Raw genomic sequence first — 15,000 nt, forward strand, 5'->3', positions numbered from 1 at the left:
GAGTTCCACCGCCTGGATTGAGCAGTGTGAGACCATTAGAAGCTGCTACCAAAGTGGCAATCATTTCTTACAGCTTAAAGACTTTAGGGGGTCCCGATAGCTCAGTTGGTAGAGCACTCGCTTCATAAGCAAAGGGACTGAGACTGCTCCCAGGTGCAGTCGAGATTTTACTCTGACCCCCCTGTCCACCCAGCAGTGAATGGGTAGCTGAGTCTGTTAGATTTGGCAGAAAGTACTTTGCGATAGACTAGTATCCTATGCAAAGGATAGCAAGCAATTGCTATCGTCCGTTTCACGCTAAAGAAACCGGGATAAACTCCGGCTCCATGGGCCGAATGGCTCTGAAGGACTACTTTAAAGAATTTAAGAAATAGTTAAATTTACTAATACCAAGGGATCTGGTGGTGTTAACTTGCACCCATTGAGGTATTGTTTTGAAGGTTGCAGTGCATCTGATGCATCACTGCATTGTGACACTGCTGCATGTTAAATTTTTTTTTTTAAATTAAGCTTTTATATTGCGCAATATCCACTAAACATGCTCAAATCGCTTTGCTTTACAAAGGGTCCCTGACCAACAGCAACACGTAAAATAAAGAACGAGTCATGACGCCTGTCAGGCGATAATAAACATTTTTTTTCGACAGAAACAACGCAATTAACAGCCAGGTACTCCTTTTACACCTGAGAACGGTGAGAGAATGTGAGTAAAGAGCCTTTTCCAAGGACTCAACTGTGCGCCGAGTGAGGCTTAAAAACGGGACCTTCCGATCCGAAAGCGAGTGTCAAGTTACCACAAGTCCACATAGCAACACGTGTTAGGCTCAAGATGGTTCATGATGCAGGAGATGGGATGGATAGTCATAACACGATAGTGTGACCTTTGGAAGCTGCCCAATTGCACCAGGCGCTTTTGCTTGCAAACTTCTTAAACATTGAAATAAAGCTGAAAATAAGTCAGCAAATAAAACTGAAAGGTTTAGCAACACTGGGCACAAAAGGATATCAATAGTAATTTATTTTGAAAAACTATAGAAAGATTTTGTTTTCATCAGTTACTCTGTGTTGAAACTTTAAAATATAGACATTTAAAAACTTAGTGTCCAGCACCAGAAAAAATAGCAGGAATCACTTCTCCAATAGATGAATAAGCGTGGACAAAATTAATAATATTTCAATAATTTAAGAAGTGATTCCAACTATTATTGCGGTGAAAGTTTCTCAGTACAGTCATGTCTCTCCAATCCAAAAACCTCCGTTCCCAGGATATGTCCGGATTACAGAGATATCCGGATAGTGGAATCAGTCCCTAAAGTGTACAAATAAAGAAGAAAAAAAATCCGTCCCCTGGCAACCTGTCTGGATCATTGAGACATCCGGACTGTGGAATTCTGGGTAAAAGAGACCGACAGTATTTAAATCTTTTCAACCAAGAGAAACTGAAGAAAGCCATGTGTGTTTGTTTGTTTTTGTTTTTAAGGGTTTTACGGCGCTTGCAACACATTAAGGTCATATCAGCGCCAGTAAACAGATAAAGGGGGATAGAAGACACAGTAAGTACCTCCCAGCCCACTATGGGAGGTCAGGAACCCCACCCAGTGAAGAAAGCCAAATCTTTTATGGAATCTTCAGACTTACTCAAGATTTCATGACTATTTGTGTCAAAACTGACAATTTATCATAGTCTCCAGTGCCAGTGTGGACAAATTAACAAATAATAAATTCCCTTTATTCATCCCACAGGGAAAATTTGTCTTTCGGGTCTATTCCAAGGGAAGTCTGGAATAACCCAGACATCAACCACAATGCAGCGCCACAAACTGAGCTAGGATGAGGTTACTTGCTCAAGGCCTTTCGGGTACGAAGCAAAGACCGTACCGCTTAGCCATGCTGCCGCTTACGATACAATCCAGATGATATAAACATCATATACCTTTATTGTGGTTTCTGAGCCGGACAATCTTAAAATTCCTTCCGCTTGCATCCCTTCCTTTTCCAGGCATGTGATCATCTGGTGAGAAAATATAAACAAGATCAACCAAGCCTCTTACAGTACTTAGGAAACTTAGAGGTCTTGCCAACAAGAGGTAAAGGAATATGGATCACAAAAATCATATAAATTTAGAATTAAAAAAACAAACAAAACAAAATTATAAAAAGCAAAACTTTCAGCTGTTATATAGCGCAAGATCCACAAAGCATGCTCAAATCGGTTTACAAAGTGTCCCTAGCCAACAGCTACACTAAACAAAGACACGACGCCTGTTAGACAGTACATTATTTTTTTCGACAGACAACGCTGTTAATGGCCAGATACTCATTTTACACTTGAGTACAGTGAGAGAATGTGAGTTAAGAGCCTTTTTCAAGGTATCAACTAATGAATAGAAAAATGAAAAAGCTTTCAAGCCATTTTCTTTTTGTTTGTTATTTTCTAAAAGTCTGTCAAATATTTAATTTTTTCTTCTTTAGCTTACTTTAAACGTCCTATCCAACATTAATATTATTGTCTATATCCATGTCACAGTGATGCTTACGCAAAGTTGGCCAAATTATTCCCATTCACCGATAATTCAATTATCTAGATAATCAAAAATCTTTGAAAAGAAGATATAAATAAGACTACCAAACAAACAAAAATAATTTTTAAAATTAAAAAAAAAAAGTAACAAAAAATAAAAATAAAGCAACAACAAAGATTTAAAAAAACCCATTAAAAACAAAATAGAGTTGAGTTGGAAATGTGGCCAAATTTAGTCATATTAATGGCATTTGGCACATTTCGGCACCCCTAGATTCTAGACATACTAGAGGTACTTAAGTTAACAGTAATAATAATAATTTAAAAAAAAAATAATAATAAAAAAATTCTGCATAACCCAATATGAAAATCTCACAGGTGATTTCGCGCCAGTAGAAAAAAGGATAGTTGAAGTCAAAATATTAAGTAGATAAAAATACATACACAAAGGAGCCAGCGCTCAGTACTGATCAATAGCAACTCTGCAACGGCAGGGCAATAAGTCAGTACTGTCTAACAGGCGCCAGTGCCTGGGAGTCCGTACTAATCAATAGCAACTCTGCAACGGCAGGGCTATTAGTCAAAACTGTTCAACAGGCGCCAGTGCCTGGGGGTCATTACTGACCAATAGCCACTTCAATAATAATAATAATAATAATAATAATAATAATAATAATAATAATAATAATAATAATAATAATAATAATAATAATAATAATAATAATAATAATAATAACAATAGTAATAATAACAACAATAATAAAAGAAGTAAGAAACATATACAGAAAAAAAAGGTTAAAAAAAATAAAATGAATAAGTATTATTAAAGAAGGAAAGAAGGACAATTAAGTTGAAAAATATAAATTTTAAAAAAGGAGCAATGAAAGAAAAAAAAAGAAAAACGTGACTCACAGCCTGAAAAGCAAGAGGCACTTTGATGTCTGATTGTCTCTTTCTGTCTTGGTCCATCAGGACGTCTAAAGGAACACCAAATATGCCTTGCTCTGGAAGAGAGGTTGTTGTTGTTGTTGAGAGAGGGGTTAAAGTATAGATAGGTATTATATATAATGCAATATCCACAAAACATGCTTAAATCACTTTACAAGAGATGTCTAGTCAATTACCAACGAACGCTTAACATGCAGAACGAGACATGACGCCTGCAAAGCACTGCATTATAATTTTTTTAAATTTCAAATTACCTGTGTACAGTGAAAATAAAAAAAAAAGGGGGGGGGGGGTGGATAAGGACTGGAAGACGAAAATTTAATACAATTTTTTATTTTCAAATTACTTGAGTACAGAGAGAGAGAGAGAGAGAGAGAGAGAGAGAGAGAGAGAGAAAGGGGGGTGGGGTGGTGGTGGATATTGAGAGAAAGACGATGTAAATTTAATACATTTTTTAATTTTCAAATTATCTGAGTACAGTGAGAGAGAGGGGAGGGGGTGGTGGATAGTGAGAGAAAGACGATGTAAATTTAATACATTTTTTTATTTTCAAATTATCTGAGTACAGTGAGAGAGAGGGGAGGGGGTGGTGGATAGTGAGAGAAAGACGATGTAAATTTAATACAATTCTTTTTTTTTTAATAGGGGAAAAAAAAAGAGAGAAAGAAATCCCAAATTCAACAATTAGATAGGCAAAAAGTAACTCCAGTATTATTTCGAGTGTAGATAACATGTTGAAGCAGCTTCTCCGGGCAGCCCCTTCATTTGAGGGAAAAGAAATTCACGTCTCACAATGATGGACAAAATAAAACTCTCTTTAGTGGCAGTCTCCCAGCCAGACGTCAAACCATCACCAACACGTTATACCAGAACAAGTCGTGAAAAAAGTTTCATTCTTTTCCCTTGTAGCGAAAACTATTGGAAATTCTCTTTCTTTTCCAGAACAATTGGAGACTGGAACAAACTTCCTAAAGATATCACATCAGCTCCAAATGGAAACCTTCACACGTCTCCCTCGCACTTCAAGTCATGACATCATGGGCGGCTATGTGGTCTTGTGGTATGACACTCGCTTTCGGATCGGAAGGTCCTGGGTTCGAGCCTCGCACTCGGCGCTTAGTTGAGTCCTTGGGGAAGGCCCTTTACACACATTCTCTCACTGTACTCAGGTGTAAAATGAGTACCTCGCTGTTAACAGCGTTGTCTCTGTCCGAAAAAATTGTAATATCGCCTAACAGGCGTCATATCCCGTCCTACATGTTAAATGTTGCTGTTGGCCAGGGACCCCTTGTAAAATGCCTTGAGCATGTTTAGTGGAAATTGTGCTATATATATAAAAAAAGCTCAAAGCTCAATCATTCGGCAAAGCCATCTTTTTACCTCCTGTTCAAATAAGGATTTATCTACTTATCTATTTTTTTCTTGATGCAGACCCTCCAACTATTTCCAAAAAAAAATTATGGTAGAATAACGCAATTTTGGAATTTCATGAGCATCTCTAAGTCGTTAAAACTTAATGTAATGATGTCAGACTACATAACTTTAAGTATTCTGGGTTGTTATTTAATCTGTGTGTCAGTAAAGTGTTGATTTTTAAAGTTAGCAATAGTGAATACAAATGACAAAAAAAGACAAATGACAACAAACCATAAGGTTTTGAAGGCCTATGTATGGTCAGTATTATTATATGGCTGTGAAAGTTGGACAATTACAGAAGACATTAGAAAGAAAGTTGAGGCAGAAGAGATGTAGTTTCTTAGAAGGATGTGAAGAATCTCATGGACAGAGATGAAAACTACTGAAGAAGTATTAGAGCAAGCTGAAACTAAAAGGTTACTAATTTGTACAATAAGATAAAGGCAAATGCAATTTTTAGGGCATCTAAATCAACATAAATGTATTGAACATCTTGCTCTCACAGGAAAGATAGAAGGTAAAAAGAGTAAAGGTAGAAAAAGAAAAACTTTTTGAATAGTTTTAACAGCTGGGTGACAAAACAAGAGAAGAGTAATTTTAGTTTTCTGAGGTTATCTGATCAGAGAGATGAATGGCGTATCATGATCACCAATGTCTGGCACAGACATGGTACTTGAAGAAGAAGAAGATAGTGAATACAATTTTTAATCTCCTAAAAATAATGAATTTTTTAATTTTCAAGAAGGCAGGTCTGATAATGTTTCCAAAGATAAAGTCTAACTCGAATTGTAAAAAGTCAAAGTCTTCACAATGAATGTTGACATTATATCGCAGATGCAGACGCATTGCCCTTTCTTATGATTAGCTTGTAAAAGGAATTAGGGCTAACCCAAACACCAGTGACTGACTCTGACGACCCAGTACTGCCGTCTTCTGGATAAAGACGTCGGGCACAGATAAAAGACTAAGAATAAAGAGAATAACTGTTAGAACTACCCATACCAAACTAAAAAAATTTTTTTTTTAAATGGCAGAGGACGTCGGGTGCTTGGTATGGGGAGGTCTAGCGGCTCTTCTCTTTATTCTTAGTGGTTTGTCCGATGTCTTTATCTGGAAGAGGGCAGAGGACGGCAGTGCCGAGTTGTCGGAGTCAGTCTCAGTGTGGGTTAGCCCTTAGTATGAAAATTTGGTGAAAGACAATGATAAGATCATTGCCTTCATAGAGCGTTTGATCGCACATCAAGAAAATAAAAAAAGCTCTGTGAACCAACCTTTCCCTTTCTTTTTCCGTTTGGGTCTAGAGTAAGTAATGTTATGTAAGTCAAACAAAGCCGTCAGTTCTATAAGGGCCAGTGGCCGTATCTTGGCCATATCACAGAGGGCAAGATCACCTATGGACGTCACACCCAGACTATCATGCTTAACCTCAAATGCCTGTGAGGAGAAAAACATAAGTTAATGGAAATATTCTTTATAGCACCAGACTCCCTCACTCAGTAGCAGCTCTAGACGACACCCATAACAAAGTCCTTAAAAGATATCATTAAAAACTACTATATATAAAAAAGAAACCAAAAAGAAAACCAACAACATAATCTAACTCAACTCTAAATGTTAAACCTTGTTGCCTTGTCAAAAACAGAACTATCTAAAGGGTAGCAAGCAATTGCTATTGTCTGTTTCACGCTATAGAAACTGAGATAAATGAGCTCATGGCTCTGGAGGACTTATTAATTAAGAAAAGTGAGTGGAGCAGGCACTTATGTTGATAACAAGAAATGAAATGAGTAGGAAAGTGCCAGAAGACAACAGAGAATAAAAACTTCGCAGCGGCGATGGGGGCTCGTGACTCTACCGTATGAGCTATCCACGTCCCCAACTTGGGGTCACTATCTCCCCGGCCAGGTACAGTTGTCGTAACAGTAAGGTCGCGGAGTGGCGCTGAGAAGTTTTAATAAAAATTTTTATTTTCACTGATACCCAAGTTGCATTACTGCTCTCTTGATAACAACATTTATGCCAGATCCCTGGTGATAATATTCAGATAATATTTTTTGTCTGAGAAAGGTTTTAATAACAAAATTACTCAAAATGTATCAAATCACTGTATACCATAGGTTGATTACTGTAGCGATGATAACAACATGATTATGCAGATCTGATATACCAATCAGATAAATTAAAAGGATTATCATTTGTCCTAAGGTAAGGTTTAAATGAAATTGACTCAAATATCTGTAACATTGGTTTTATGTTGGGATGAAACCAATGTGTACTTATTTGCAGATCTGATAACCCAAATCAACGAAAAATAGTGTCCATAACAATAATGTTAAATGAAGCCCATCATTGCGTTCGGTTATCAGACTAGAAAATATGGGCACATTGGACAAAACTGATGCTTATAATTGAATTTACTTATTTTATACAATTTGAGTTTCAAGTATGGCCGTCATTGAGGAGATTGAGAATGAGTTTGGTTTCTTCAAATAAAAAAAAATAAAAAAATTAAAACCCTTGAATTTCTCCATCGTTTTTACTTTAAACTGACTTGTCTCCTAATACATCTTCTTGATACACAACTAGATTCATTACCATTGTTATGATTAATATTACTCTTACCATCATCATAATCGCTTGTACTACTTCTACACTGGGTGTCTACTAAAGACCTCAAGTTTATCTTATCTTATCTTACTACAGGCTTAATATAGGAATTATCCTTTAAATGCCTTATACAATAGTTTATAATAACAGAACCTCATATAGCTTGCATTGTATCATTCACAGACAGTTTTACACAACTTTGAATATAAGGAAAAATATATCAATACGGCAATGTAAAATAATAAAAAAATACTCTTGGAGAAAACTGGAAATTGAAAATTGGTCATGATCTTTTTTTTTGTTTTTGTTTTTAAGGGTTTTACGGCGCTTGCAACACCTTTTAGGTCATATCAGCGCCAGTAAAAAGGAAGAAAATGGGATAGTAAACAGTTCTAGAATTACAATTAAAGCACAAAAGAAAAGGTATGACAAAGGGGAATTGGTTCAAATAGGGAACAGATGTAGATTCCAAGAGCACACCGTCAAAGTACTTAGTTTGAGATCACCTAAAAGTCTCCTCCAGACACAAGCACAGGTCCCAACTAAGAGGAATACACTCAAATGTTTATCAATCATATAATATAATATGTAAATTAAACATAATACAATGCATAACAGAGAGATGATTTACAAGGCAAAATATCATCGCCCAAAACTATAACTATACATTCGACTGTTTCCCTCCCAGCCAAGGAGCTCCGGCAAGGATCAGGACAAAACTAAGTAATCTCATTCCAAGACAATGACAGGAAACAATTGGAAAACGTGTATGGGGGATAGAAGACATAGCATGTACCTCCCTGCCCACTATGGGAGGTCAGGATCCCCACCCAGCGGTCATGATCAAATGAATCCTAAATGTACTAAGTTTATCAGGTGAGATATTTGGTGCTTACCGGCAAATCAATTCTTTTGGGATCAGGGATGATGGTGGTTGGAGAAGATGGCTGAGGATGGCAACAATGAATTTAAAAATTAAAAAAAAAAGGAAGCAAAGATAATCAGGAATAAAGTGGACAAAAAATCGTATCAATTACATTCACATAACTTTCTCTCGATGGAGAGAAAGATAAAGGGAGTAAATGTGACTCATGAATAAAGGAACAGTTCTTCCCTTATTTATAATATAATATAAAGAACTTATATAGCGCCTAGTTCCAATTTAGAATTGCTCACTGGCGCTTTACATCAACACATCATGTATGATATAAAATATAGAACTGGCATGTTAAAACCACACAAATTCGATGATAACATAATATATTATAATAAAATACATACTAAGAGTCCAAATTATATGCCCTACAGAAAAGCTCAGTTTTTAACCGTTTTCTAAAGATAAGTGGATTTTCACTATTTTTAGTTTCAATATTGATGGAGTTCCAAAACTGGAACTTATGAGTTACATTTACTCCCTTTATCTTTCTCTCCATTTTATTGACTCATTTAGGCACCTCTAGTTTTTGGTTTCTCGTGTGCGACCTGGTGGTCAGATGGTATGATATCAGATTGTGGCCTGTATGTCCCAGATTCCAGTTCTACGCTGGGGAGAACAAAGTTGAATCCATGGAAAAGACTCTTTACTCACATTTTCCGAACCAGACTCGGGTGTAAAATGAATACCTGGTTGGTGATGAAGTTGTCTCTATTAAAAAAATACAAAATCAAAATGAAAGCGCCTCACAGGTGTCATTTCTCATCCTGTATGTTCCATGCATTGCTGCTTACTAGGAATCCCATTTAAAACACTGTCCTGTATGTTACATGCATTGCTGCTTACTAGGAATCCCATTTAAAACACTGTCCTGTATGTTACATGCATTGCTGCTTACTAGGAATCCCATTTAAAACACTGTCCTGTATGTTACATGCATTGCTGCTTACTAGGAATCCCATTTAAAACACTGTCCTGTATGTTCCATGCATTGCTGCTTACTAGGAATCCCATTTAAAACACTGTGTAAACATTTGTTACAGTGAATGACATAATCAGTCGGACGGTGAAAAGGTTTGAACTGAGATATTGCCAAGTTTAGTTAGAAGCTCAAATTTTGTCCAAAATGAGTTCTTGTCATAAATGATTAAATCAACCCTTTTTGTACATTTTCAGGAAATATCAAAGCTTGATTTCAATTCTAAATATTTTTTACAGCTAGTCAAGTTGAAAAAGTATGAAATTTGAGAAAAGTTGCTGGATACCTTTCCCATACATCTGACCATAACTTCGTGAAAAAAATCACCCGATTTACTTCAAATAAGGATTAACATGCTTTGGTGAGCTTATTCTTTCAGAAAATGCAAAATAATGCAAATCCAAAATTTTCACCTTCTGACTGATTATGTCCTGCACTGACACATTTATTAAATAGCAATGTTCTGTATGAAGCCTCACATCGATCTTGCTTTTAAGATACTGCTGTTATTAAACACATAAACAAGCTGTAAGTTTGAGGGCATGAAGGGAGCATGTCCTACTTGTTAAATGTTGCTATTGACCAGGGACCCCTTGTAAAGCGCTTTGAGCACATTTAGTGGATATTGCGCTATATAAAGCTCAATTTTATTTATTTTTAAATTTTAAAATGAACATGTGTATGTTTGAGGAGTCATATCGTGTCATGAGGCCAGTGGAACCAGTTTTGTAGCGTTAAATAATGACTAGAAACAATTGCTTGCTATCATTTGGATAGGACAGTGGTCTATTACACAATATATTCTAACAGACCACACTACCAAATCACAGCTTGGTGGACAAAGGAAACCGTGGAAAAAAAGCTTTTTTTTCTCAAGTCATAATGCTTAAAATAAGGTGACCAACGGTCTGTTAATAGAAGAAGAAGAAGATGAAGAAGGAAGAGGAGAGGAGGGGAAGAGGAGAAGAAGGAGGAGGAGGAGGAGGAGAAGAAGCTAAAGAAGAAAAATAAGAAAAATAATAATAATAATAATATAATAATAATAATAATAATATAATAATAATAATAATAATAATAATAATAATAATAATAATAATAATAATAATAATACGAAGAAAGAAGAGAAGAAGAGAGAAAGAAGAAGAAGAGAAAAGAAGAAGAAGAAGAAGAAGAAGAAGAAGAAGAAGAAAGAAAAGAAAAGAAGAAGAAGAAGAAGAAGAAGAAAAGAAGAAGAAGAAGAAGAAGAGAAGAAGAAGAAAAGAAGAAGAAGAAGAAGAAGAAGAAGAAGAAGAAGAAGAAGAAGAAGAAGAAGAAGAAGAAGAAGAAGAAGAAGAAAAAAGAAGAAGAAGAAGAAAGAAGAAGAAGAAGAAGAAGAAGAAAAAGAAGAAGAAGAAGAAGAAAAAGAAGAAGAAGAAGAAGAAAGAAGAAGAAGAAGAAAGAAGAAGAAGAAGAAGAAGAAGAAGAAGAAGAAGAAGAAGAAGAAGAGAAGAGAAGGAAGAGGGAGAGGAGGAGGAGGGGGAGGAGGAGGATGAGGGGAGGAGGAGGATGAGGAGAGGAGGAAAGAGAATAAATAGAAGAGGAAGAAGAAAAAAAAACAACCCAAAACAGCCAGCCATCATATTCAAGTTCAATATAAAAAAAAAATCATAAAAAAGCACTTTGTTCATGAATTTGTTAATCACTGCAAAGGACGACGATCGTCCTGTCCTGTCTTACTTTGTCCAACTCCTCCAGGTGAAAATCCAGGGAGATTTCAATGTCGGAGACGGACGGCAGGTGTCCGAAGGAGTCGGCGATGTAATCGGTTTTATCCACCTTGGTAGGAGACGCGGTCTTTGGGTGGATTCCCAATGTTTGAACCTCTGAAAATTAAAAAAAAAAAAATAAAATAAAAAATTGAATGTAAACATAATATAAATGAAAAAGTCTTTTCCATGTTGAGAAAGTATTTCTATAAACAAAAGAAAAGTTAAAAAAAAAAAATAAAGAAAAAAACCCAACAAAAACAAACAAACAAATAAATACAAAATAATTTCTAAAAAAATTAAATAAAGCTGTAGAATGTAACGAGGTGGAGGAGGAGCAGGGAAGCCCCCCCCCCCCCCCCCCACCCCTTTCTAAAATAAAAACAAAAACAAAACCACAAAAAAACCCCAAAAATTGAGCTTTAATATAGAGCAATATCTACTAAACTTAAACGTGCTCAAAGTCAAAGCCCTTGACGAGGAGGAAGAGGAAGAAGAAGAGGAGGGGGTGGGGTGGGGAGGAGGAGGAGGAGGATAGAGAAGAGTAATAATACAAAAGGTAGAAAAAACGCTCTCACCATTATTATTATTACTGTTGTCATCGCGGTAGTTTTTGGTGTCTTGAGTGACGGCGTAGCCTCCCCTGTTGTGTTGCAGGAAGGACGGGACTGTGGGATCGCTGCGCCTCACGTTGATGTGAGTTATCCCCCTTGCACCGGACGGGGAGCTGATGGAATGTCTCAGGGTGGGACGGTTGCTGGGGATGGGGGTCACTCTCTCCTGGAAAAAGTAGAGAACGATAAATTAATATTAATAGAACTAAATATTATATTTCTAAACTTAATAAAAAATAAAATAAAATGAAATAAAATTACCTTTATATAGGGAAATTTGTCTCTAGGGTCTATTCCAAGGGACGACTGGAAAAACACAGGCGTCAGCCGCAGTGCAGCGCCGCAAATTCAGCTAGGGCGAGGTGACTTGCTCAAGGCCACACAGCGCAGTGGCGCGGCGGATGATCGAACTCGGTACCTTTTGGGTACGAAGCAAAGACCGTACCGCTGAGCTACGGTATTCCCATTTTATACTGAATGCTTTTGCTGTATGCAAAAGAAGAGTTCTTGCCTTTAACATTCCAATTTACATATTATACACAAACAGCTGCAGCTTCTCAGACCTGGTTCAGATCTGTTTTCTGTTCCCGTAAGTACATTTGATATTCATATGTAATGAAACAATGAGACATGTCAATTTTTTATGTATAGTATATAGTATTTAACAAATGTGCAAAGCACTTATTTATTTTTAAAAAATATTTATGTCAGTGAAAAGCCTTAAAGGGCTTGCTGATTTTAAATCAGATTTTATTAAGAAAATATACATCATTATTGTTTTTTTCAAATTTTAAATTTTATATTTTGTTGTCATTGATGATAGTTGGTATGTAAAAACGATGTATGCATAATATGTATTTTACCGACAATAAATAATGTATTGATTCATTCATCCATTCACACACACACACACACACACACACACACACAAAAGGGACAAGGGGTGGGGGGAGGGCATGGGGGAAAGCGTGGCACAGGGGCATTGTCTTTGCTTCATGCCTAAAAGTTCCACTCTGAAACGATCTGCGGCCTTGAGCAAGTCGCCCTTGGGGATGAATGAGGGAGTTTTCTCTCTCTCTCTCTCTCTCTCTCTCTCTCTCTCTCTCTCTCTCTCTCTCTCTTCCTCTATATTGTTGGAGAAATGCAGTGAGGGAGGGAGTGAAGAGATGTGCGGAGAGGAGAGAGAAGAAGTTTGAGGAGAGCAAGGAGGAAAGAGAGGCAGCAGAACCAAAAACACAAAACACACAGTCAAACTACGTGTGCAGCAGCTGCGGTAGAGACTGCCATGCAAGGATCGGTCTGCTATGCTGAGTCGCACCCGTCGCTGCTCTCAACAAGACTGATGAGACCAAAGTCATACAGGGTGCCAACCATCGGTTCTTGAGACGGAAGGATGCCTACTATTATGCATCAGATCTTTTTTTTTTTGCCTGACACGATTTATCCAATCGTGGGCTACCTACTTACCTGTCCATTGGTCTGTCCGTCAGAGACGTCAGGCGTGCTGGCTGTTGGGGATGTGGAGAAGATGTCTCGGACATGTAGTTCATTGCCCCCGGGTTAGGGTGCTCCGCGACGCCGCAGAGTGTTGCTTAGCGTGTCGATGCGACGCCGAACGGCCTGTGCCTGAGCTCTGGTGAGGGAGAGTGTAATGTTGTCTAGTTCCCCATCGCTCAGGTCTTTGCCAGCTGGAAAGAGAATTTTTAAAAAATGTATTTATTATCTAGTGCTTATGTTTGTTTGTTTTTAAGGGTTTTATGGCGCTTGCAACATATTAAGGTCATATCAGCGCCAGTAAAAAGGAAGAAAATGTGATAGTAAAAAGTTCTAGAATTACAATTAAAGCACCAAAGAAAAAGTAAGACATGGGGGAACTGGGAACAAATAGGGATCAGATGTAGATTCCAAGAGCATACCACAAATGTACTTAGTTTGAGATCACCTAAAAGTCTCATCCGGACACAGGCACAAAATCCAACACAAAGAGGAATAAACTCAATTGCTTACATTATACATACAAAATAACAAATATAATAATACATAACAGAGAGATGATTTACAAGGGAAAAATAAAAACATCTCTCAAAACAATAACTATGCATTTGACTGTTTCCCTCCCAGCAAGACTCCGGCCAGGGCCAGAACAAAATCATGTAATCTCATTCCAAGACAAAGACAGAAAGCAAATTGGAAAACAGATATAGGGGGATAGAAGACACAGTAAGTACCTCCCTGCCCACTATGGGAGGTCAGGAACCCCACCCAGTATCTAGTGCTTATGCAAGGGGGAGACAGACTGTGGAGATGGATAGGACATATTACGAGAAAGGGGGAGGGACATAATATCGGCAAAACTTCCTTACACTGGACACCAGAAGGGAAGAAAAACAAAACAAAACAAATAAACACTTGTGAATTTTTAGACTAGCCTAGCCTAAGGACTTCCCACAAAACAAAACAAACCATAGAGAAGACGTCCTCTACTATTGCAGACCAGCCTAGTAATACCAAAAATTAGTTCAATTTACGATATTTTTTGCTCCAATTTCAGAACTTCATAAACATCTCTACTAAGTCATTAAAAATGATTGAAAATGAAAGCTGATCCCAGACTGTATAATTTTAAGGATTTTGAAGTGTTATTTATTAGTCCTTGTGAGGGTAAATTGTTGAGTTTAAAAGTTAACTATATCGACTACAATTTTCATCTTCTAAAAAATACGAAACGAGACTCGTTTGACCAAATAATCGTATTGAATGGATTCACAATTTAAACAAATAAACGTAAAAGAACTGCAATTCTTTGAAGCAAAATTCAGTATGCAGGAATTTCAACGTACAAAATTGTATTTCATTAATTGTCTCTCCTCTCCTTGTGGACAAGAATGCTAGGAGGCAGAGAAATATCAAAGGGAAATAAATATTAATTAACTAATCACGTTCAACTTAAGAAAAAAAGAAAAGAAAGAAAGACAGAAAGATTGGAGCAGTTTACATTAAAAAGGGCACAGATACACACTGTTTCAAAGCCATGATATGAAAGCACAAAAAGAAGGGAAAAAATATATTTAGGGACTCAGAGAAGGGAACATACAGCAGAAATAGATGAAAGAGAATCCCCGCAAGCATGGAGGAAGGCAATCTATTGCAGAATTAAAAGTCTCTCTCTCTCTTCTTCACCAACAAAACCATTCATAGCAGAATAAGGTCCGCAACTCATCAATGTAATAAAATAA

The 15,000-nt window shown here is 37.0% G+C and overlaps 1 protein-coding gene across 1 annotated transcript in view; it reads right to left on the minus strand.

Annotated features, from left to right (window-relative positions):
* The window catches only part of LOC144956425 (rho GTPase-activating protein 18-like), a 68,922-nt gene that overhangs the window by 11,267 nt on the left and 42,655 nt on the right, over nucleotides 1-15,000 (minus strand). The window contains exons 5-11 of the mRNA XM_078886926.1: nucleotides 13,328-13,452; nucleotides 11,729-11,930; nucleotides 11,122-11,267; nucleotides 8,389-8,439; nucleotides 6,157-6,319; nucleotides 3,434-3,525; nucleotides 1,934-2,011 (exon numbers count right to left, since the gene is read on the minus strand). Coding sequence (XP_078743052.1) covers nucleotides 1,934-2,011; nucleotides 3,434-3,525; nucleotides 6,157-6,319; nucleotides 8,389-8,439; nucleotides 11,122-11,267; nucleotides 11,729-11,930; nucleotides 13,328-13,452 — 857 coding nt within the window. The remainder of the gene's footprint in view (nucleotides 1-1,933; nucleotides 2,012-3,433; nucleotides 3,526-6,156; nucleotides 6,320-8,388; nucleotides 8,440-11,121; nucleotides 11,268-11,728; nucleotides 11,931-13,327; nucleotides 13,453-15,000) is intronic.

Source organism: Berghia stephanieae, chromosome 11 (genome assembly GCF_034508935.2).
Source record: "Berghia stephanieae isolate SIO BIC M18660-M18661 chromosome 11, UCSD_Bste_1.3, whole genome shotgun sequence".
In the NCBI taxonomy this organism is placed as follows: Eukaryota; Metazoa; Mollusca; class Gastropoda; order Nudibranchia; family Aeolidiidae; genus Berghia; species Berghia stephanieae.